The sequence below is a fragment of the Alligator mississippiensis genome, chromosome 3, assembly GCF_030867095.1.
Source record: "Alligator mississippiensis isolate rAllMis1 chromosome 3, rAllMis1, whole genome shotgun sequence".
Classification (NCBI taxonomy): domain Eukaryota; kingdom Metazoa; phylum Chordata; order Crocodylia; family Alligatoridae; genus Alligator; species Alligator mississippiensis.
In genome coordinates, this window is record NC_081826.1 from 31,229,202 (window position 1) to 31,251,386 (window position 22,185).

Here is a 22,185-nt window from a genome sequence, read left to right on the forward strand (position 1 = left end):
ACTGAGTTTCAGTTCCACATAGACATACTAAATAGTGAGAAAATTAGACATGCTATAGAAAAGATATATTAAAAATGTTTTTATTACTAACATTTGCTTTGTAATTGAAGTGTTTTTTATTGTTTTAAAATTGTTGATATTCACACGGTCAAACAATGCAGGCAGAGTTTAATGTGTACAAATACTGTATCTACCCAAATCCAAGACATCTTTGAATTTAAGACAACCCCCAAATAGCTTCTATACATGGAAAATTATAAATTTGTTATTATTTTCCATATATAGATCTAAGTAGTGGAAGGTTGCCTTAACCCCCACCCCACGAAGCCAGACCCCTATCCCTTGCTCCTCTTCTCCTTACCCCCCTCATGCCTGTCCTGTACCAACTCTCCCTCCTGCTGCCTGCCCCCCCATCATGTGCTCCCCTGCTGCCTGCCACCCATTTCTGTGTCTGCTCAGGCAACCTCATGCATCCCTTTCCCATGCCTGTACTTTACCCCTGCTGCCTCTCTCTCCCCCACCCTGGCCTGCAACCCCTCCTGCCTACCATTTACTTTGTGCTGCAGCTCTGAGGCAGTCAGCAACAGCAGCAGCCCTGGCCTGGCCCAGCCCAGCCTGGGAGAAGGAGCGGCAGCACCCAGCTTGGGGCTAGAGGGACTAGAGCTGGATCAGAAGTGGGAGGGGACAGCTGGGAGGGGTGGGAAGGCTGCATGGTGTCCTACAAGCCACACAAGTGGGTCTTCTCTGTTCCCTCCCCCTCACCCCACCATCTTCCTCTGCTTCCCTGTCTGTAAGCCCCCTACCTTGTCAAATGTATTATCCTGAGCCAAGGCAGACAAAAGCTCAGCTCCAGCTTCGACCCCAAGCCTGGGCCCAAAGCAGGAACTGAGTTGCTGCCTACCCTGGGCCAGTACTCAAACCTAAGATGAGGTGTCCCCCCATGCTGACTGGGGAAAAATACTTTGTCTTGTATTCAAGTAAACATAGTAATTCTACTTATTCAAGTGATTCTTAATAAACTACGTTAGCTTTCTGATAACTGTTCCTACAGACCTTAACCTGCAGCAATACTCAACCTGAGTTCAATAGGAAATGAATGCAAACATCTTTAAGGAAGAATCTGATATGGTGGGTTTCATGAGTGTCATACCCAAAGAAGAAGAAAATGTAGGTTTACTGTTGACTTGTAGAGAAGCAAGACGGAGAACTGACATAATTCTTTTTAATGGGGGGCAATTGTCTAAGAATTAAAAAGGACTATGGCCTCCAAAATTCCTGCTCCAGTTCACCCCACATACTAGCAGGCATTTGGTCTGATTAGCTGTCAAACTGTGAGCGTACACTGAGGACTGGATCAAGTGTCAGGCATGTGTGGCTGTAGGCACACCAGTCAATTCCTGTTGGCTCTATGCCACAGACAAGCTTTGCAACAACATTGCTGGAGCCAGGATTTGTTTAATCAGTTTTGCCTTAGTACTGGTCTACAGCATACAGACCTTGTTCTGGGATAAATACATCACAGAAACGTAGTTGAGCATAACAACAGTTGCATTAAAGCAAATACCTTCCTTTGTTACTATATTCAAAATAAATTCATGGCTCAAACTCAGTCTGTCATTTTCAACAAAATAAATCTGAATATAAATGAATAATTGTAACATAACTGCCAACCCAAGATTAGTAGAAAATATTAATATTTTTGTGCCAATATTTCCATTGGCTTACTTTTGCACTGCTTGTAGGAGAGACATAAATAAAATGAAAGACTAATAATACAAAATTAGATAAATTACAATTAGTCAACAAAGAGTATTCTTTCCTTTCATGTTTGTTTTATAAAATATGACATAAAACGAAGACTAACAATTACATTTTCTCTTTGTAGATATTCCTAAACATACATAAAATCTGTATGCACTGCACAGAAATGATGCTGCTTTGCAATCTCTTAGTCTGACATCAGTCTATAAATATGTATCTTTCACTGGATATAGTGAACTAGATTTATGTCCTTTATGGTTTTCAACAACATTCTTAAAAGTTTTTCAAAACTATGCATCAAAGCATTTTCATTGTCCTAAAACTAGCCTGTACAAAAAACTTTGTGATACACTTAATTAACAATGTAGGTGCTAATATAATTTCAGATTTTATATATCATGTATATTAAAAGAACTGCTTGAATGTCATTTTTTCTGATACTTTAATTTAGTACTAGAAGGGTTAATTAACAGCTACCAAGAACTGTTACAGTCTAATTGATTACTGTGACAGTTTACATCCAAAATAGCATTAAAAATATCCTGCTTTTATTGAAGTCTTTAGAGTTTTGTTACTTACTTCCATTGGTATTATTTTTATTTATTTATTTATAGTAGCACTCCAGAGCCATGCTGTACCAGGCACCAAACAAATAGGCAAAAAGGCCTTGTCCTAGTTTTGCCCTGAGTCTGGACCTGCACTAAGTCTGCTTACACAGAGGGTGCATCTACAAGAGTCACTTTATTGTGCAATAGCACAGTTTACTGCGCAGTAAGCGTGTGCGTCTACATGTGCCCATGCTTACTGTGGAGTAAACTACACTACTCGTGAGTAAATTTGCTACTTGCAAATGCAAATAACAAATTTACTTGCAAGTAGTTACTGTGAAGTAATGCATGTGTAGACACCAACCAGAAGCAAATTTGCTCCTGGTCAGCCCTGCCACTAGGGGACCACCCTGAGCTTAGCCCAGGGTCCCAGGGCTGGGAGCCTCTCCTGCCCCAGGGCTGGCCCAGCTCTCTGGCAGCCCCAGCCTCAGGCTCTTAAAAGCTTACAGGCATTTTGAGCCCTGGAGCACAAGACCAGGGAGCCTGAGGTAACTGCTGGCCTCTCTTCCCCCTGCACAGGCCACAAACTACCTGTGGCAGCCTATATGCACCCTGGAGCTGCTGCCTGGCACCACAGTGCCATGCGGTTCCCAGGGCCACGCTGTCCCAGCCTGACAGCACCCAGGCCCAGCTGCAGGCAGATCCTGGCCACCAGGGCCAGCTCCAGCTGCACTCAACCAAACCCCAGCAAAGCCTGCCTGGAGTCTACAGGTGCTGCAGGGCATTGCTTCTCCATGCCGCTCCTAGTCCTGCTCTGTCCCCCTGTGCTGGGCACTGCAGGCAGCTGGGGGACAGCCCAACAGCACAGAGACAGCCGTGCAGAGGCCTGGAGAGCCAGCATGGGAGCCCCAATGGTCTTGTTGTCACCACTGCACCTCCACATCACCCCAGTTGATCCATGGTGGAGACTGGTGACCTTGTGGCACTGTAGAGTGAGGTGGAGGTGTGGTGGCAGTTTGCATGAGGCAGGTGCTCTAACATGCACATCTATGAGGAGCTGTCAGACCAGATGCAGGAGCATGAGTATGACAGGTTGGCATGGCAGTGTTGCATAAACATCAAGGCCTTGCGGTCACTGTGAGATTCCATCTCTGACCACAACCATTGGTTGGGAAGTGCCCGCAAGTCTATGAGCTTTATGCAGCAGCTGACTGAGAGCCTCATGCCCCAGGAGCTAGGCCACAACCATTTTGTGTACTGCAGCATGAGCGGCCTGCTTGAGCCCCTGCTCTGGCTTGGCACCCGTAGTTTCATAGCTTCTAGGGTCAGAATGGACCAGAACAGATCATCAAGTCTGACTCACAACCCTGGCCAGGAATGAGTGCTGGGGTCATAACACCCCAGCCAGATATCTATCCAGCCTCCTCTTGAAGACCCTTAAGGTAGGGGAGAGCACCACCTCCTTTGGGAGCCCATTCCAGAGCCTGGCAGCCCTAACCATAAAGTAATGCCTCCTAATATCTAGCCTGAACCTGCTCTCAATCAATTTGTGGCCGTTATTCCTTGTTATCCCAGGTGGTACCTGGGGAAACAGAGCCGCTATATATATCCCGCTTGTCCCCCCTGGTAAGTTTATAGTTGGCCACCAGATCCCCTCTCAGTCTTCTCTTGTGGAGGCTGAATAGATTTAGGCCCTTTAGTCTATCTTCGTAGGGCCTGGCCTGCTGCCCCCGACCATGAGTGGCCCTCCTCTGGACCCTCTCAAGATTGGGCACATCCCTCTTGAAGTGTGGCATGCAGAACTGGTCACAGTACTCCAACTGTGGCCTGACCAGTGCTGCAAAGTGGGGAAGGATCACCTTCCTGGACCTGCTTGTTATGCCTGGGTAGATGCACGACAAGGTGTGGTTAGCATTACTGACTGCTCCCTCGCATTGGCAGCTCATGTCCATCCTGGTGTCAACAATGACTCCAAGATCCCTTTCAGCCACTGTGTTGTTGAGAAAGCTGTTCCCCAACCTATAGGTATGCTGCGGGTTCCTTCTCCCTAGATGCAGCACCTTGCACTTGTCTGCATTGAATTCTATTCTATTCTCATCCGCTCACCTCTGTAATCTGTCTAGATCTAGTTGGATTCTGTCCCTCCCCTCCAGTGTGCCCACTTCTCCCCACATTTTCACATCTTAGTGACATGTCACTGGGGGAGGGCCTCTCAGGCTGCCCGCAGCCCATCCCGCTGAGTTCTCTGCCCCCAGCCTCCACCAGGAGCTTGAGGAGCCCAGGCCAGAGTCTACCTCGACAGCTCCAAGACCTCAGCCCCAGCCACAAGGTACAACCAGCCATGTCATCATCAGTGACCAGCAGCACCAGCTCCTCCTAGGGTGGGTGACTCTGCCTGGATGCCTGCACACCACGCCCCTCCAACTGAGGAGTCCTCCAGGATCTGCATGCCATCACTGCCAGCCGGGACTGATGGGAGCTGCTGGGCATACCAGCCCCACTCACATGGTAACCAGGGCCAGGGCTCTCCCCACCATATTCCGCCCCGGCCCCTGGCCCCAGCCCCAGGCCCAGCTCCTGCTCCCCTCCCCACCTGGCCTGGCCATGCTCCACTGCCCCTGCCAGTTCCCACCCCCCCACAACTCACAGGGAGGAGGGAGAAAGTGAAAAACTTAATTGAGCAGCCTATGCCCTTGCAGCTAGGCAGGCATGAGCCTCTCACATGCCAAGTAATTCATCAATGCCAGCCTCAATATCCTCGTCAGCTGTAGGAGGTTGGAGGCAGGGAGCAAAGACATGTAGTGAAGCCGTGGGTAGCCCTCCAGGCAGCAACACAGGCTGTGGGGCAGCCTGGACTAGCCCTCCATACTGTTGAACCTCAAGGTGCCATGCCAGGTGCGCAGGTATGCCCAGGGCACCATGGCCAACAGTAGCAACAGGGAAGTGGGTTGGGCACCCCTTGGTTCATGTAAACAACTCCTCGCACTGCACCCAGGACACGCACATCAAGGGCACCCTCAGGGTGCAGAGCAGCCACGATGGGAGGCTTGCCCTGGGGCACCTCCCTGGAGAGGCCCCCTGTGGGAAGGGCTGAGGTGTGGATAGCTCCACATCCCAATTGTCTGGGAGCCCCACACTCCCTGAGCCTGGGTACTGTGGGCTTGGTGGCAGCACAGGAAACAAGTTGGCTTGCAGGAGGATAAAGTGGGGAGCAGGGTCTGGAGCCACAGCAGCAGGTGCTGCCAGGAGCCTGACCTGTCCCAGCTTGGGATGGGGACAGGGGAGGCAGGCTGCCCAAAATGAGCACCCAGAAGTCTGCCGTCCCTAGGGAGCAATCAGGGGTAGAGGGGTCAGCTAGTGGCTGCCTGGGTCCAGGCCTGCCCAATGAACTTACCATGGTCCCTGGGCATCCAGGCATGCCTGACCCCCAATCTGAGGCCAGGCAGCACACAGGCCTTTGATACATAGCATCTTATCTAAAAAATGTTGCAAACTCTCATAAACAGCTTCTTTCTCATGATTCTGCAGGCCCTGCAACTGCACACAGGGGAGAGGCTGCAGTTGGCAGCCAGGATGCAGCCTTAGGGTCACCACTGCCCATACCCGGGGCCCTGTGGATGAGCCAACTCCACAGGAGTAGGACACAGGACCAGACTCTCCTCCTGGACTGGATCGTGATGGCTGCAGAGGAGCATCTGGAAGACACAGAGGCATGGTGGGTGGAATACGTTGCCCACAAGGATGTGCAGGACTGAGCGAACCATAAATTTAGGGCACATATCCTGGCCCTGGAGTGGAAGCGAATAGAGGCCCTGAGGGAGCAGAGTGCACTCATGGCCAGGGGAGCAAAGGCCATGGAGGATGACTGCTGGGTGCTAGACACTGTTCTGGACCTGGCAGTTGCCTTTGTACCACCCACGGCCATGCCCCTGATCATAACCACACCTAGACCCTAGCAGCCACCCACTGCCCAGCAGATGGCCCCCTTGTGGGCCTGGGTCCAGCATCACCTCCACAAGCCAGGAGCCCCTCCCCTGGCCCCCATGCTGGGTCCCCCACCAGCCTGCCCTGGTACTCACCCCAGCTCCATGCAGGTGTGGAGCAAGAGCTGCATGCAGTGGGCCCAGGACCACACACTGAGTCTGCTGGCCCTGGATACCAGCTGCTGGAGAGGGAGACATCCACACCAGAGGACCAGTGGGTGCCATTGCCCCTGGGCAAGCGTCCCACCTGCCAGGCTTGACATGACATGTGCACCCATGGGGAAATGGCCAGAGCCCAGGGTGCTGGTCACCTGTCCCCGGGCTCTGCCTCCTAGGTGTCCCCAGCCAATGGCCACCCACCCCTGGAGGGTACCCATACAAACCACCACATTGTAAATAGTTTGCCCAGGGAAGAGAGAGTTTTATTGTTGGTTGTTGGGGAGGGAGGGGGGGAGGGGGGTCTGTTTGTTGTGATGGAAATAAAGTGCCTTTCTGAGCGGTGTCTGCAGTGAGCATGGTGTTGAGGGTTGTGGGGGGTGGGGGGAGTGAGGGGTCTGTGGGCAGCTGTCGAGACAGGCTACAGGAGGGAGTGCAGGAGGAGGTGGTCAGCCAGCACCTCTCACACCTGGTGCCCTGGCCCTTGCTGGCAGATGTGTGGCTCACCCAGGGCCCTGGCAGGTGGGGCCCACTGCTGTTGCTGTTGCTGCTGCCACAGCTCATACTCCCACTGCCAGGTGTCCTCTGCCTGCCATACCTCCTCCATCCAGGCCTTGCAAAACAGTTCCCCGCAGGCCTCACAGACGTTATGCAACATGCAGGCTGTGATGATAACCCGGGAGATGTTCACCTTGGTGAATTTGAGGTTGGTGGTGAGGGTGTGCCAGCATCCCTTGAGGCCTCCAAAGATGCACTCCACCAGAGCACAGGTCTGGCCCAGCCTCTGGTTAAAGTGGGCCTGGAAGGGTCCGGCTGTTCAGTGTAGGGCCACGTGAAGATCTGGCACCCCTGGCATGAAGCATCCATTCTGCACCAGACCTAGCAGGGTGAAGTTACAAAACACACAGGCATCATGGGCACTGCCTGCCCAACCAGCATTCACATTGGTGAAAGTACTGAAGTGGTCGATGACAGCCTGGAGCACAATGAAATGAGACCCCTCTGGCTGTAGTAGGGACAGTTGCCATGGGGCAGCCAGGTGATGGGGATGTGGGTCCCATCCAGGGCACTGATGCACTGGGGAAATCCCATGGAACAGAACCCTGCCACCACTGCCAGGGGATCATGCACCTGGAGCACCATGTGCCTCAGTACATTCTAGAGGGCACCACACACTTCCAGGGCAGCCTCCCCAGCAGTGGCCTTGCCCACAATTAAGAGACATCCCACATAGCAGAAGATGGCAGATGTGGCCAGCTTGAGCAGGGTGAGGGCCAGCCAGTTGTCTGCAGGGAGGGGCTGCTGTATGGTGGTGTCCTGCCAGTCCAGGTGCAGGCAGAGCTGCTCCAGGAGGTCCAGGGAAGTGGCCTGGGTCATTTTGAATGCTTCTAGCCACTGATTGTCATGTCACATCTGCTGGACCACATGCAGCCACTAGTGCTGGCTGGCCCAGTGGGCCCAGTGGTAGCAAGGCTGGAGGCTCAGGAAGGTGTGGACGGCCCTGGCAGTGGCATCAAACAGCATGCTGTTGGAATCCTTGCTGGGGTCTGTCCAGCAGGATGGGGTCCAGGTGGCAGCTATGTGGTGGTAGCAGCCCTGGGATGGCATGCAGCAGCTGGGCAGGTGATCACTGCACACGGGGGAGCTGGAAGGGCCCAGATGGCCATGGTCAGCACAGTGGACCAGCAGAGCCAGCACAGTGGCCAGCAGGAAGCTAGGGTACTCGGTATCACTACCAGGGGCAGAGGCTAAAGCAGCCATGATATGGGGTGGCAGAAGCAGTGATGAGACAGCTGCCATCTGCTGCCCCTGTGTGTGCATGCTGCTCCTGGACAGGGAAGTGGCTGGCCAGGGAGCAGGGCTGGCTCTTCAAGATGGTCTCTGGCCATAGGCAGCAGTGGCTGGAGCCTTGAGCTCCCCCTGGTGGTGGTAGGGGCCCATTGGCGGCCCACAGGAAGTGGGAGCAGTTTGCTGCTAGAAGCAGCAAATCTGCTCCTATGTACCGCTTGTGTAGACACCTGCCTGGGAGCATTTGTCCATGAATAGTTACTTGCAAGTAAACTGGTTCCAGATCAAATGCATGTGTAGATGCCCCCACAGGCATTAGCAGGATCAAGAATTCACTAGAAAAATGACTAGGTGGGAAGTAGAACAGAAACATGATGGTAATTAGACTATCAGCCTTTACTTGTATATATAATTACTGTGCAACTTGATGGAAGCAGGCAGCATAAAGTTATGGCCAAAATATAAACATTGTACTACATAAAGAATCTATAAAATACAGTTTGCAAATGTTCCTGCTTGGTATAACAGCTTCAAAATTCAGAAGTTTGCACATTTTAAATGAAATAACTACAGAAGCTGATTTGTGCTTGAAAATCACAAGTTCAACTTTCCTGATTTACCAGGTGCCTATTTTTACTCCTGCAAGTAATCCTAGCGTGCCTAACTAATTATAATAGAACAAAATGCTGTCCACAAGATTGAAAAGAAAATCTCTTTCTACTTTTTTCCTGTCTCACTTTATTGTCAATATTTTTGTGATAAAAAAGATGCTGTATGCTACAACACTGTATTTGTGCATAAGAAAAAAAGATTATGACACTTTGCAAAAGTGTGTGTTAATTTTTTTCTTGCATGATTGTTTGCGTAGATTCCTTATTGGTTCATATATGTGCCCCTGTAACAGGACTGGCCCCTGATGGTGGTCATGGCACCCCATACTGGCCACCATAATCCTGCTTCGACTCTACCTTAATATACTCTCTCGCTATTGCATCTGCCACTTCTTGATGAATATACATTGGGAGGCTGCCTCTGAATTCTGCAGTAATCCTGGTTTAACCTAACTGGCCAAACTGGATGCTTGGTCTTATTCATCTCTCTCTGGCCCTGCAGTCTATACCACAATCATTCTTCACCCTGCTAGCACTTGTCCTGCCCTACTGGACCTAATTATATCTTAGGGCATTATATTGCCTAAGGCAGGGGTGATATATAGGGGGTGCACACAGGTGCACATGCACCCCCTGAGCATGGCAGCGCACTCCCTACCAAAATATGACACCGCCCAACACCCCTTCTCCCCCCACCACCGCCAGCACCAGCAGTGTCTGTGGGAACTCCCCCGCTTACTGCCACCATGGTCCCACCGCTGCCACTGCACTCCCACCACAGCCATGCCCCCCACCCAGCTGCCAGGGGCACTCATCATTCATGGCCTAAGGGGCACAAATCATGGCTGCCAGCCACCCCCATAGCCAGGATCATGTCTCTCAGGTCTCACTCAGTCATCCTTCATTAGAACCTCTGCTCCTATATGAACTTCCAGTCGCTCGACCCCCTGGCCCCTCTCAGTCAGCTTTGTCCCACTTGGGCCCCTTTCCAGGGTGGTTCACTCACTGCTCCTGCACAGCTTGGCTTTGACCTACACAACCCACAGGGTCACAGATCTTTGTGCAATTTTATCCTGATATCAGCCCTAGAGAATGGGGAGTCCCTCCCAGGCACTCCACCCATGGCCTCCATTACCCCTATAGACACAACCCAAAACCTCTGGTCTTTAACAGCCTACAACAGTAAAAAAAACAACCACTCTCAATTGCTGCTGAGTGCTTCTCTCCAAGCTCTTCCCAGACTCCTATATTATTTGGATGGCCTCTCCCCAGTTCTGGCCCTTTGGGGCCTACTCACAGTTCCCAGCACCTCTCAGCTCTGTGCCAGGAACATTTTTCACTAGCACAGCCTGGGCTAGACCACCTGCTCTGACTCTGGGATTGAGCCACACATCTCCCCCCCAACCTTTCCCCCACACACACCCAGCCTCCCACACCTCCCCATTGTCCCCACACACAACCCACACCCCCCACACCCCTCCCCCATCCCGTCCAACCCCACCCAATATACAAGAGTAAAACTTTATTTTGAGCTATTATGCAATTGCCTTTATATACAGTACTCAGTAAAACATAAATCAGGACAAAAAATATTTGAAATAAAATTAAAATATGCTAAAGTAGATGTTTTTTAGTATATGATTTGTTTTTGATCTAGTTTATTAAAATAATATCTTCTAAAACATTTTGTGTGTGCGGCCCTTGACAGCTCACCAAAACTCGTTAAGCAGCCTGTAACAGGTTGGCCTCCCCAGTGACATTGTTTTTCCGGTCTATGAGGGGCACCCTTGAAGTCCCTTAATGTTTCAATTCTATCTTATCCTGCCTTTACTCTCCTGCCACGTCTTGATGCAAATATTATTGAGATGGTTTTTACAAGCGGGAGATTGCCAATTGTACTTCTATGTTGGGGTGCTCAGCCACGATGGGCCTAACCCCCCTGTCTTTCTCTAGCTAGGCCTACCAGTCTAAACCAACCAGGTAGGGTTTTACTCTGAGGCTCTAGCTCCTTACTCCTCTCTGGGCCTGTGGCCCTCCTTTGTTTTTTTTACTATGGAGACAGGCCTTCTGGCCCCTTTTCACCCTGCGCCCCCTAGACACCAAGTTATTGGGTCTTCTGCCTCCTCTGGCTTGACCCTTTCTTATATTAGCCAAGATCCCTCCACTGGGACCTGGCTTCAAAGTCCTGCCACCAGCCCTGGGCTACTGGCCCTATATGGCTGCACCCATTAGTGCATTAGGCCTTTTACAACTGCACCTCTAGGTGCTAATGAGGTCTCCTCCTCCCCTACAGCCTCAGCCAGAAACCACTGGTATATCAATCAACAAAAATATATAAACAGTAAGTCAACGGGTTATAACCACACACAAAAAATAGAAATTAAAGAAGGCAGCATGCCAACTTACATTTTTTCGTGGCTTGGTGCTTCTGCTTCCCCACTGTCTGTGACATCCTCCCTATGGCGCTGCTGCCACTTCACTGACAATCATCAAGAGTTCCCTTCTCACAGCAGCCGGACTGGCAGCCAAACCTCTCTGTGGAGCTCTCATACACAACCTCCTTTCCCTTTGGCCACTGCCTCCAACTGCTGCCAAGCCCAGGTTTTTTATAGTTCTAGCCTACCCCTTTCTGGTCACCTGACTAGCCAGGCAGGCTCAGCTTTTAACCCCTACCCTGCCAGCAGGCTGTGCCCCAGAAAGTTCTGGTCTTAAAGGGACTGGCCTGCTTTCTGGTAACAGGGCTAGGGTTCCCTGTTACATGTCCCTTCAGCTTAAATAATTGCCCACCCCAATCTATTAGCTGCCTCCTAAGTTATTATAGGCACCCTTATTATAGCCCTTCTCTGGGAAGTCTTCTGACTGCTCACTCAAATGTAGCTGGTCCTAGCTCAACTGTCCCTAGGAAGACACAGCTCTAGCCTATTGCTTTCTTCTCTTAAAGTAACAGGCCTCTGTTAGAGCCCTACACATGCCCAATCAGATTCTTGTGACTGGCACTGTCCACTGGGGCCATCTTTGTACACCAGGTGTCCTGAACCCCCTCAGCCACTTTAGAACATAAAGGCTGAAATGGACCGACTGCCCATTTTATGCTCCCACAACAGTGAGATGGAATCCCTGTAGAGCCTAACTTCTCTGTGGCTATAAAAGTTTCATATCCTCATTTCAGATCATTATTTACATCAATAACAAAAATGGTAAGCAGTAGGGTGTGCGAAACAGCAGCATTCCGCTTCGACTTCCATTTTGACATTTGATGGAACAGTGTTTGGTTTTGAGTTTCATTTTGTTTCAAAAGTACTGTTCTGCTCCGTTTCATCGAAACGGTTTAGCTGTTTCAACGCTGTTTCAACGTTTTGCCCATAGGCTATAATAGGGAAGCATGAAACAGCCTATGACTGTCATTTCTTTCCTAATTCTGATGAAACTTGCAGGGGTGGTAGCCCCTTCTGCAGTCATGAAGCCTGCCAAGTTTCAAGGAGATAGGTGTAGGGGTTTCTAGGAAACTACACCTTAAGCTGTGGACAAGCAGGAGCCAGGGAGCAAGAGCAGCGTCCCGTGATCTGACAGGCAGATTGGGGGCCCGCACCCCTGGGAGGAGTCCGACAGAGCCCCCACAGCCCTTCTGGGGGTGCAGGCAGGCCCCCAATCTGCCTGCCGGATGACAGGAGGCTGGTCCTGCCGCCTAGGACCCAGCGCTGGGGAACTGAGCCTGGCTAGGGGAAGTGCCTCCCCTAGCCGGGCTCCATTCCCAGAGTATATTATGGATTCCTGAATCCCTGACATTCCCTTTTGCATTATTAGGAAGTCCTACCCCTCTGGAATTCTGTTTTGGTAAAGAAAATTAGAGTTGGTTGGGTCCAAGGATGTCTAGTGTTCAAGCACTACCCAAATGGATATTTCTGCTCCCCAAAATTGGATTTTATGCACATGTTCACCAGGAAGGCAAGGCAGGGTGACACCTTAGAGACTAACTGAATCAGAGCAACATACATTTTCATAGGCAACATTTTACTTCATCAGATGCTATGAATGATTGTTCACCAAGAGGAAAATGCAGGTGGGAAAACAACTGAACAACTACAATTCCTGTAAGATACGAGTCTGTTCTTTTACACATGTTGTAGAAAAAATATATTAGCATGATAAACACATCAATTCTAAACATGCAGTTTTTACCTAGATAAAACTTGCATTGACTTCAATGGGAGTTTTACCTCATCAAGGATTGCAGGAGTAAGCAACCTGATGTTAAGCATATTTTTAAACATGTGAATTAAGAAATATCTTGTGTGTCCATTTATTAAAAGAGTCCTAAATAAGGGAGATATCACTGACTATTCTACACATTATTCTACACATCTCTGAAAAAATATTGTTTTAAATAAAATGTGGTTTAACTTGATCATGTGAACATTTAAGGCTGAAGGTCTTATTAATGTGGGAAAACTACTTACAAGAAAGTCTCCAAGATCAGGCTTCATATACTAAACTTCCACTAGCTTCAAGCAGATGCATTGATTGATTTCTTGCTGAGAAATGGTTAAATGGGTTCTGTTGTCCAACTTGGATAAGAAGGAGGTGGGAGTTGTTCCTTTGGAAGACAGGATCCAGATTGTTAACTGAGCAATAATGATAGAGCAGTCAGACCTGGGAAAAAGTTTAAGTTGATATTTGTTATCTTACTGCAATTTTCTTTGTTCCAGAGCCAATTAAAAAGAAGCAGGAATTTGGATTTGATTTGATGCATCAAGAATATATACATAGCAGGGTATAAAAAGTGCCTAATCTCTATTTATCAGAATTAAGAAGTGCAAAAAAAAAAATTACATTTTGAATAAGAGAATGTATATTAAAACATAGGCTTTTAATGTTCTATTATTCTTGATTTATTAGTTTATTTTGTATTAATTTGCCATTGTCTTTATTTAAAAGATCCAAATTTAATAGAGGTGTCTATAGTTTGCTCATTCTCTCAATTTTAATAATTTTTAAAACAATCTGTCCCAAAATGTTTTTCATAATAGTAAATGAATGACCTTTCATGTTGCATTTCATGTATATTTTGCATTATGCCTTATCACCAATATATAATGATCTCCAAATTTACAGGTAAATGAATAGTAAGATTACAGGAATCAATTTATTCATGGAATGCTTTCCACACAATATTTTAAGATCACTTCTGTATTTTGTTTCTTTCACAATCCATCACATTTCTATCTCCTCCCAAGTTTTGAATTTCAGCATCATTTGAATAGATCCTTTTCATTTTAAGTTTATGTCATATTTGTGGATGGAAAAAATTAAATATCGTAGGCCTCAAGCTGGAAAAAGAAACATTCTTCATAAAACTTATAGAAAAGTAACATCAGCTGACTTCATGTACTGAATTATATGATTCACTGTCAGGATTACAAGGCCAAATGTATTTCTCTGACACACATCTCCTGTGATTCAGTATAGATGCACCTCTGAGAACAAAATTTGGCTCATAGCCCTTAAGAAGCATAAAAGGGTTTTTGCATTTTGCTGATTGCTGCAAGGCACACAGCTGACAGCTCATGGAGTTCAAGGGCAAGTAAATTAGATTCTGGATAGGTAAATATGAATGTTTGAAAAATAGCATTTGCAGGTGTATAGTATCAATGTCAAATTGGGTGGAATGAGAGGACTTACTCAACTGAATTTACAGGAAGCACCATAAAGGTTTTTTTTTCTGAATAACTCAGCTGCAGAGACAAGAGTGTACTACTTTTAAACTCTGAATTGGAAAATTGTGCAAATTTCTAGCTATGAGAATTCTACTGAATCAAGATTGTTCTTTCCCATCCACTTACATAGTAGAGGAGCAGACAAAATAAAATTCTGTAGAGGCCATTGCATTGAAGGGAAAGGTGAATGTATTTTATGACCCCTCATTACATAGTGACCTTTCTCCCCAGTGCAAATGTTATCTAAAAGTGTTCCTGCATGAGACGAAGGCTGGTTATGGCATAGGAGCTACACTGTTTATTCTACCATTGTAGATTAATGAACCCATTGCAGGGAGGCATGGTTTAAAATGCCAAAAGAATTTGGCCCAGTGCCCAATCTTTCCTGGCAACTTTCAGTTCAAAGACCATGGCTGAATTTGCAGGCCACATCTTTTTGAACATCTGTTAGTTCTTAGGAGAATGCACTTTATATCAGTGGTTCTCAAAATTGTTAGACTCAAGGTACCCCTTGGAAAGATTTTTTTTTTTACTACAGGAAAATATTAGAGCAATTCTTCTGTTGCAAAGAACTCACAAAATCCACAACAGGTCAGAATTTTTTTAACACTTTGGATACCTATTTGAAATTTCTGGGTTTCCCTTATGGATTATGTGTAGGTGTTTGCACACCAAACGGTGATAATATTGTATGTCACCCTTAAAAGGATCTGACAGCACCTTAGTTAAGAATAATTACTGTATACTATGGCCATATACAGGAGATATGTTCCTACCAGGAGAATCGGACAGGCAAGGTTCTTTGAGTAGATGTGATCTCTTTTATTAGATCAACTGAGTACTTGGAAAAAAGTTTTTAGCTTTTGGGCGCAGTCACCCTTCTTTAGTCATAGGAAGTCTCTGCTGTTCCTATGCCTGAAGAAGGGTGACTGCACCCAAAAGCTTGCTAAGAACTTTTTTCCAACTACTCAGTTGGTCTAACAAAAGATATTACATCTACTCAAAGAACCTTGCCTGTAGACCAGCATGGCTACAACCAAAACCCCAGTACCAGGAAAATCACTCTCCTGGTAGAAATTATGAGTGTACAAGCATTCATTCAATTTATTGTTGAAAAACAAGTGGGGCAAAGCCTCCCGCTCATTCCACAGACTGGAGACATCCATCTGAGTTGTGGACAGGGGGTTGCCCCACTGCTCTCTCCTCTTTGTTCCTAGAGAGCAGGAATGGAGGAGCAGGCAAATCTTGCTCCCTGCCTGCTCCTTACACTGGGGTCTCTGGTTAGAAACAGGCAAGGGGCTTTGCCCTATTGCTTCCCTCCCCTTCTGGATGGGAGAGGTGGAGGGGGAATGGCTGCTGCTCCTTCCTTCCTCTTCTCCAAGCTGGGCAAAAGGGCACTTTGTTCCCTGGGTACCTGGAGTGGAGTGGAGGAGGCTGTTCCTCACCCATTCCCCAGACCTGGATCTGAGGAAGGTGTGGGGAGTTTTCTCCTCTGTTCCATTCCCCTGGGGGATTGGGAAGAGTGGAGAAGCTGCTGCTCCCCATGCCTTTCCCAGACCAAGAGCATCCCAATCTGGTGAAGGCACAGAGAGCAGGGGAGGAGGAGAGGCTAGAAGGTCAACACCTGTCTGGTACTTCTCCTGAAAAGCTGTCTAGCAGGGGAAATTTTTCACAAATATCTACTGCTGGAAATGAATGCCTGCCCATGGCCTATGAGACCTGTGCTTGTCTTTTTTGAGGTTTCAGTGACCTTTAGTGTATTTATTACACATTTTCTAGATTGAGTCACAGTCTTTGGATCTCAAAAGCACTTACCTATTCCCATATCTAAATCCCAGATGCCTCAGATTGGGAGTGCAATTCAATTTGATCAGGTTTCAATGCACAGGCTCCATATACAGTCAGTAGGGACAAATAAGGATCCTGAAAAACAATCCAGTGTAACTGAACGTAGGCAACTAGGTGCTCTATACAGGGAGTGAGGAGAGGGACATCCAAAGTCTCTAACTGGTTATGGAAAACAAAAGCCAAGATTCTCCAGATACAGTCTATGTTTTGTTTTCTTATTGCCTCCCTACCTTCCCCCCCCCCCTTTTTTTTTTTTTGCATTTCTATAATACATGAGAGGAAAGGAAAGGTCATTTCAGTACTTGACATTTTCCTTCATTCCAAATCAGAAGAAAACTTTTTTCCCCATACACAAGATAACAAGAAAGGAAATATTTTGTTTTGTTTCAGGTACGCTTTATCCAAAGTGTTCTTTGTAGCAACATCAGGTGAAATATTTTCAGAGTGAGTTTTTAAATTCATATTCTTTGGCCGAGAAAACAAACTATATTTGTTAAAATTATTAAATGAAGGAGAAAAATGTTAATTTTTTTTTAAAAAAAGATCTGGGGGATGATTATTAACTCACATGAAGTAAAAATAACTTAAGCAAGCAAAAATATGATAACTCCTTGGGTTTATTCCAGATACTGGTACATTGGGGAAAATTTGCTTGAACACTGATAATTGTTTCATCATTTTAATGTTAAGTTGGAAATCCTTAATGTTAAGGTGAAAAAAACCCACAGTAGGAGACAAAGTGTTTTGATTTGAGGTAGTTAGAAATCTTAAGGCAACATGGAGGGTTTGTTTTGAACATCTTGTTTCTTAGTACATTAAGCAACAGGATTGTGCTCCAAACCCAAAGGGATGGAGACGGGTCTGACAGTACTGAATCATCAGCTCTGCCTTAGTTGAGTTACTATGGCAATGGCAGTGCTGCTGCGCAGCTTCTGTTGTTGCTACTGATGCAACAGCTTTGCTGGTGCATAAGGGAAATCTCAAATGTGCACATGCCATGAATGTCTCACCGGAGGAACACACACAAGAAGCCCAGGCCTAGTGGGATGGAGGAGCTAGTCTGCAAATTTGTAGGTTTGGTGTGCGATTTGCAACCCCACACTTTCCTTGGGGACTCTGCAGTGTCAGTGCAGGAGGTCGGTGTCCAGGACATGTCATGCTGTTTTCTGCCTGGCTGCTTCTAATAAATAGACTTGTGTAGTATTTCACAGCACTTTTCATTTAGGAATGCTAAGCTTTTTACAAATATAACAATGACCACCTGACTTGTGTGATGTAAGGTTGAAAGGGGTCTTGGTATTGCCAGGCAAGGACTGGTACACTTTTTGAGTAGAAGAGCACAGCTTGGAGCAATAGAGATAACACTCACACACCACACACACACAGATACACTCAAACACTACACTACACCACACCACACCACACCACACCGACCCTTTCACTGATAACTTGATGTTCCTCAAGCTACATGAAGAGACCCAAAGGCTCACTGTTTCATGTTCTGCCCCATCCTACGAGGCATTCAGAATCAGAGGGTTTGAAGGACCTCAAGGCTTATCTGGAAACAAATCCCTTCTCATCGACATTATGGATCCACCCCAAAACCGTCCTTGTGGCACCTTCAAGGGGAGGAGAGGGGCTCCAGATGGGCTCAGAAATCTCCTCCCCTTCCCCAGACTGAACCTGCAAGGCCTAAGTTCTAAGCCACATGTTTCACCAGTCCCGCCAGCTGTTGGCTGTGGCTCGACCGACAGTAACTGGCACATATGAAGGGCAGGAAAAGAGAAGCAGGGTAACAGCTACATGTCCCTTTAATCAGTAGATCAGACCGGCTGAGTGCTGGCCACTGGCCTGGGAAAGGCAGCTCAGGACTAAAGAGGGACAGGTGGCCTGAGCTAACAAGAGGAAGTTCTTTTTCACCCAGCACGTAATTCAAGTGTGCAACTCATTGCCACCCCGTGTTGTGGAAGCTTAGCCAGATTCAAAAAGGGACTGGACAGGTTCGTGGAGGAAAGGGACATCAGTAGCTATTAGGGAAACAGCCTCTACATCAAGTTCCTCTACCTTAAGTGCCAGAGGCTGCCAATGAGAGAGGAAGAGTGGGAAAAACCCCTGGTCATCCCCAGTTCACACTCCCTTTCATCATCGGCTCTCTGCCGCCACGTGACGTAGGGTTTTGGTACTGAGAGTTGAACCCATGCAAGGTGCGACCCTGGCGCTTCAGGGCAGAGCCCACACCCATGGCGGTCACAGTCCTGTGCTTGGTGTGCTTGGGGTTGGCATTGTGGATCACCTTCTCCAGGAAGACCTTCAGCACCTCCTGTGGGTGATATCCTGATAGATGAGGCAGAGACGCTTCATACCATCATGGCAAGCCAGGGAGTGGGTGGATTGTCGGCTTGCCAGTGCCCTGGATGTTGTTACGCAGCACTTTGCAGTGGTGCTTCCTAGCTCCAGCGCTTCCAGGGCTGCGGGAGCAGGGTCCATAGCAATAACCAGAGTGTGGTTGGGTACATGGGTAAGTGCGAGCCCCCGGAGCATCCTGATAACTAGCTCAAAAGACCATAAAAGCTGCCATTTACTGGGCCAGACCGTAGGTCCAGCCCGCCCGGTGCGCGCACACAGCCTGCGGCAAAGGGGGCAAGGGGCCGGGGAACGGAGGGGCCAAGCACCACCGCAAAGCACTTCGTGACAACCTCCTGCCTTATCAACAAGGAGACCCTGGGCGGTGGGGGCAGGCGGTCTTGCAGGAGAAGGTGACCGGTGACACCGAGCACCACCGGGACCCCCAGGGGCGCGGGCTCCACCCCGAAGCGCAGGCTGGCCCCCGGGGGCAGAGAGAGGTGCTGCGGGGGGGCACACCGAGCTGGTGCGACATGGGGACCGCCGTCACTCGCAGCCCCCGGCCTCGAGGGTGGAGGAAGGGGCGACTCCGAGCCCGTCCCGCTGCCTCCCCGCAGCGGCGGTGCCCCGGGCCGGCCCGCCGCAGCCGCAGGCGGAGCCGCAGAGCCGGGCGGCGGCGCCCAGCTGGCAGCGGCGGCACCACGTGTCCGGGCGGGCGGGCGGAGCGGAGCGGAGCGGCGGGTCCCTGCGGCAGCCGCGGCCCCTCCTCAGCCCGCGCCCGCTCTCTCATGCCAGGTGTCTGCCGGCGGCGGCGACGGAATGGGCCCCCTGCGCCACAGCGCCCAGGTGAGAGCGGCCGGCGGCGGGCCGGGGCGCAGGTGCGGGGAGCGGGGCTGGGGGCCCGGTCGTGGCGCCCGGGATGGGAGCGGGGCGGGCCGGGGTGCCGGCGGCCAGGGCAGGGCAGGGCTGGGCTGTGGCGGGCGGGTCCCTTCCCGCAGGCCGGGGAGGGGGGGCTGGACGGGACGGGACGGGACGGGGCGGGGCGGCCTCTCACCGCCCGCCGTGTGTCCGGGAGGAGCAGAAGGTGCAGGCGGAGAAGGAGAAGAAGGAGAAGGAGAAGGAGGTCTCCCGCAGCCGCATCCCCCGCCTGGTCCTGCGGCCGCCGCTGGCCCCGCCGCCGCTGCACAAGGTGTCGCCGGCCTCCGAGTCGCCCTTCTCGGAGGAGGAGAGCAGGGACTTCAACCCGCGCAGCTCCTCGGGGGGCTCCGCCAGGACCATCAGCAGCAACAGCTTCTGCTCAGGTAGGGGCGGCGCGGGGGGAGGCCGCGGGAGATGGATGCCCCCCGCACGCCGCAGCCCGGGTGGCCCATGGCTCGGCCTGGCGGGCACCACGGGGCTGGGGTGGGACTGTCCGTGCCCGCTGAGCCTCAGGCGCGCCCATAGGGGCTTGGTGCGCAGAGAGCCTGCTGCCCGCACAGACACCCCCCTGCGTTGGTTTGTCTGCAGCAGGTGGTAAGTGACCCTGTGTGTTTCCATTTCAGGCCGGAGTGGCTTTTCTATCCTATCCCCCACTTCTATCCTATCCCCGTTTTTTTCTCTCCTGTCCCCCACTTCAAAAGTTTTCTATCCTATCCCCCAGTGGAGCTGGCACCTCCACTGGCACAGAGCAGCCTGGTAGATCAGCATTCAGAGGGGGAAAGAGGCCCTGGGGAAAGGCGGCCTTGGCAGACTGCTGGAAAGCAGAGGATCCACACAGGGAAGCAGGCGGGCTAGGGGGCCCTGGGGATGGCAGGCTGAGGTCATGGGCTGGGAAATGTTTTTTATTTTTTTATACAAAACTCAACATTGATCCATCTGGGGAATGCTCCATGGAATCAATAGCCATATAGCAGCATGAGTGGAGAAGTGGTGGCTGCAGTCTTCGGTATCCAGAGGAAATGAACTTGGTTGGAAAAAAGCCTCGTTTCCAAAGATAATAGGTCAAGAGGCTGCTCTTACTTCTGGAGAGTGTTTAGCAAAACGTAGGGTGTACATAGGAGATGCTGGACCCACAGAAAGTGCAGGAGCTAAATGACTTACCAGAAATAAACCAGATGTGTTTGTCATTTCCTACCGCTGCCTCTTGAGGTTGTTTGAAATATCTTAATATAGCCCTTTCTAACATGGAAAATTTGAAACCAGGTCTCTGACTTATTGTTCGAGCCGTAGAATCGAGCGGACCTCAGAGTCCAGAACCGACAAGTCTGTGAATGTTCCTGTCAGTGCAGTGGGAGACGTACCTTGGGTCTAAAAAGGTTGAGAATCCTTGCAATATCCACATCTGTTTCAGCATGATGTATTTCAGACCTCAGACTCAGTGGAGTGACCCATTAGCTTACTTTTAATTTTTAAAAGTGTGGAAGTACATGGAAATCTTTTCCCCATTACTTTTGGATTGTCCTGTTGTATGCTCATATGATTTTCTGTTTACGTATGTCCTCATGAGACACTGTAAACGGAATATAGGGGTGGCTTCAGAGAATTTCCTACTGCAGTGCTTCATTTTGAATTGTTTTCTTGGAAGTACATTTGTATTATGCTATCTACAGAATTGTCCCTTGGGGTTAGAACTTTTGTTCATGCCCTAGTGCGCTCCCACCTGGATTTCATTTTTCGAGTCTATTCAACACGCTAGAGGAGGATCCTCCTCTTCTCCTTCTTGAGGCCAATTGGTAGATTTTATTGCCTTCAATATATGTCTATATATCTATATCTATAGATGTAGACACACACACACACACACACACACACACAGAGCGATCTCATATTTTGGCATTGCTAAGCCAACTCTCATAGTGATATTCAAAACTATAATTTTCAAACTCCTTGATTTCCTGTTAAGATTCTGCACATCTTTTGATGACCATACCTTATCTCTAGTAAGCTCTTGTTTCCTCTATACAGTCTATACTGGTTCATTTCAATGCTTTTTGTTGTTTCCCGCTGGCATCTCTACAGCTGTTTCATGCCATACCCCTAGAGCCCCTTCCTCTCCTCCTTACCATCAGACCTTGCTCTCCCTGAGTGGATGGAAATGAGGAGCAAATTGGAAATAACTGACTTTGAAAGACACGTAGCAGTAGCAACTTGCATATAATACCCATAGACTTAGCTCATCCAAAGTTGATGTATTTTTCCTGTTTTGAAATGGCTGTAAGTTTTAGCACAGGTACACCATAAACATATTTTAAGGAGCATGTTCACAACTACTTATACAGAATACAAACTATGCATAATATTAGTCCAAATATTGTGACTTACCACATACTTCATTGGACTGGGCCTCACCAGAGTCAACAGCATTTCCAGACATGGTGACCCCACAGCTCACCACTACTCAATATATGTGTTTTCTGGATACCCCCCACGAAGGATCCATGTGCTAATTAGCACC

At 48.9% G+C, this 22,185-nt stretch overlaps 1 protein-coding gene across 1 annotated transcript in view; it reads left to right on the forward strand.

The window, feature by feature from the left end:
* The first annotated feature begins 19,468 nt into the window (after window positions 1-19,468).
* SYBU (syntabulin) overlaps window positions 19,469-22,185 on the forward strand; it is a 58,273-nt gene continuing 55,556 nt past the window's right edge. Inside the window, exons 1-2 of the mRNA XM_014611612.3 lie at window positions 19,469-19,598; window positions 19,834-20,053. Coding sequence (XP_014467098.1) covers window positions 19,572-19,598; window positions 19,834-20,053 — 247 coding nt within the window. The 5' untranslated portion in view covers window positions 19,469-19,571. The remainder of the gene's footprint in view (window positions 19,599-19,833; window positions 20,054-22,185) is intronic.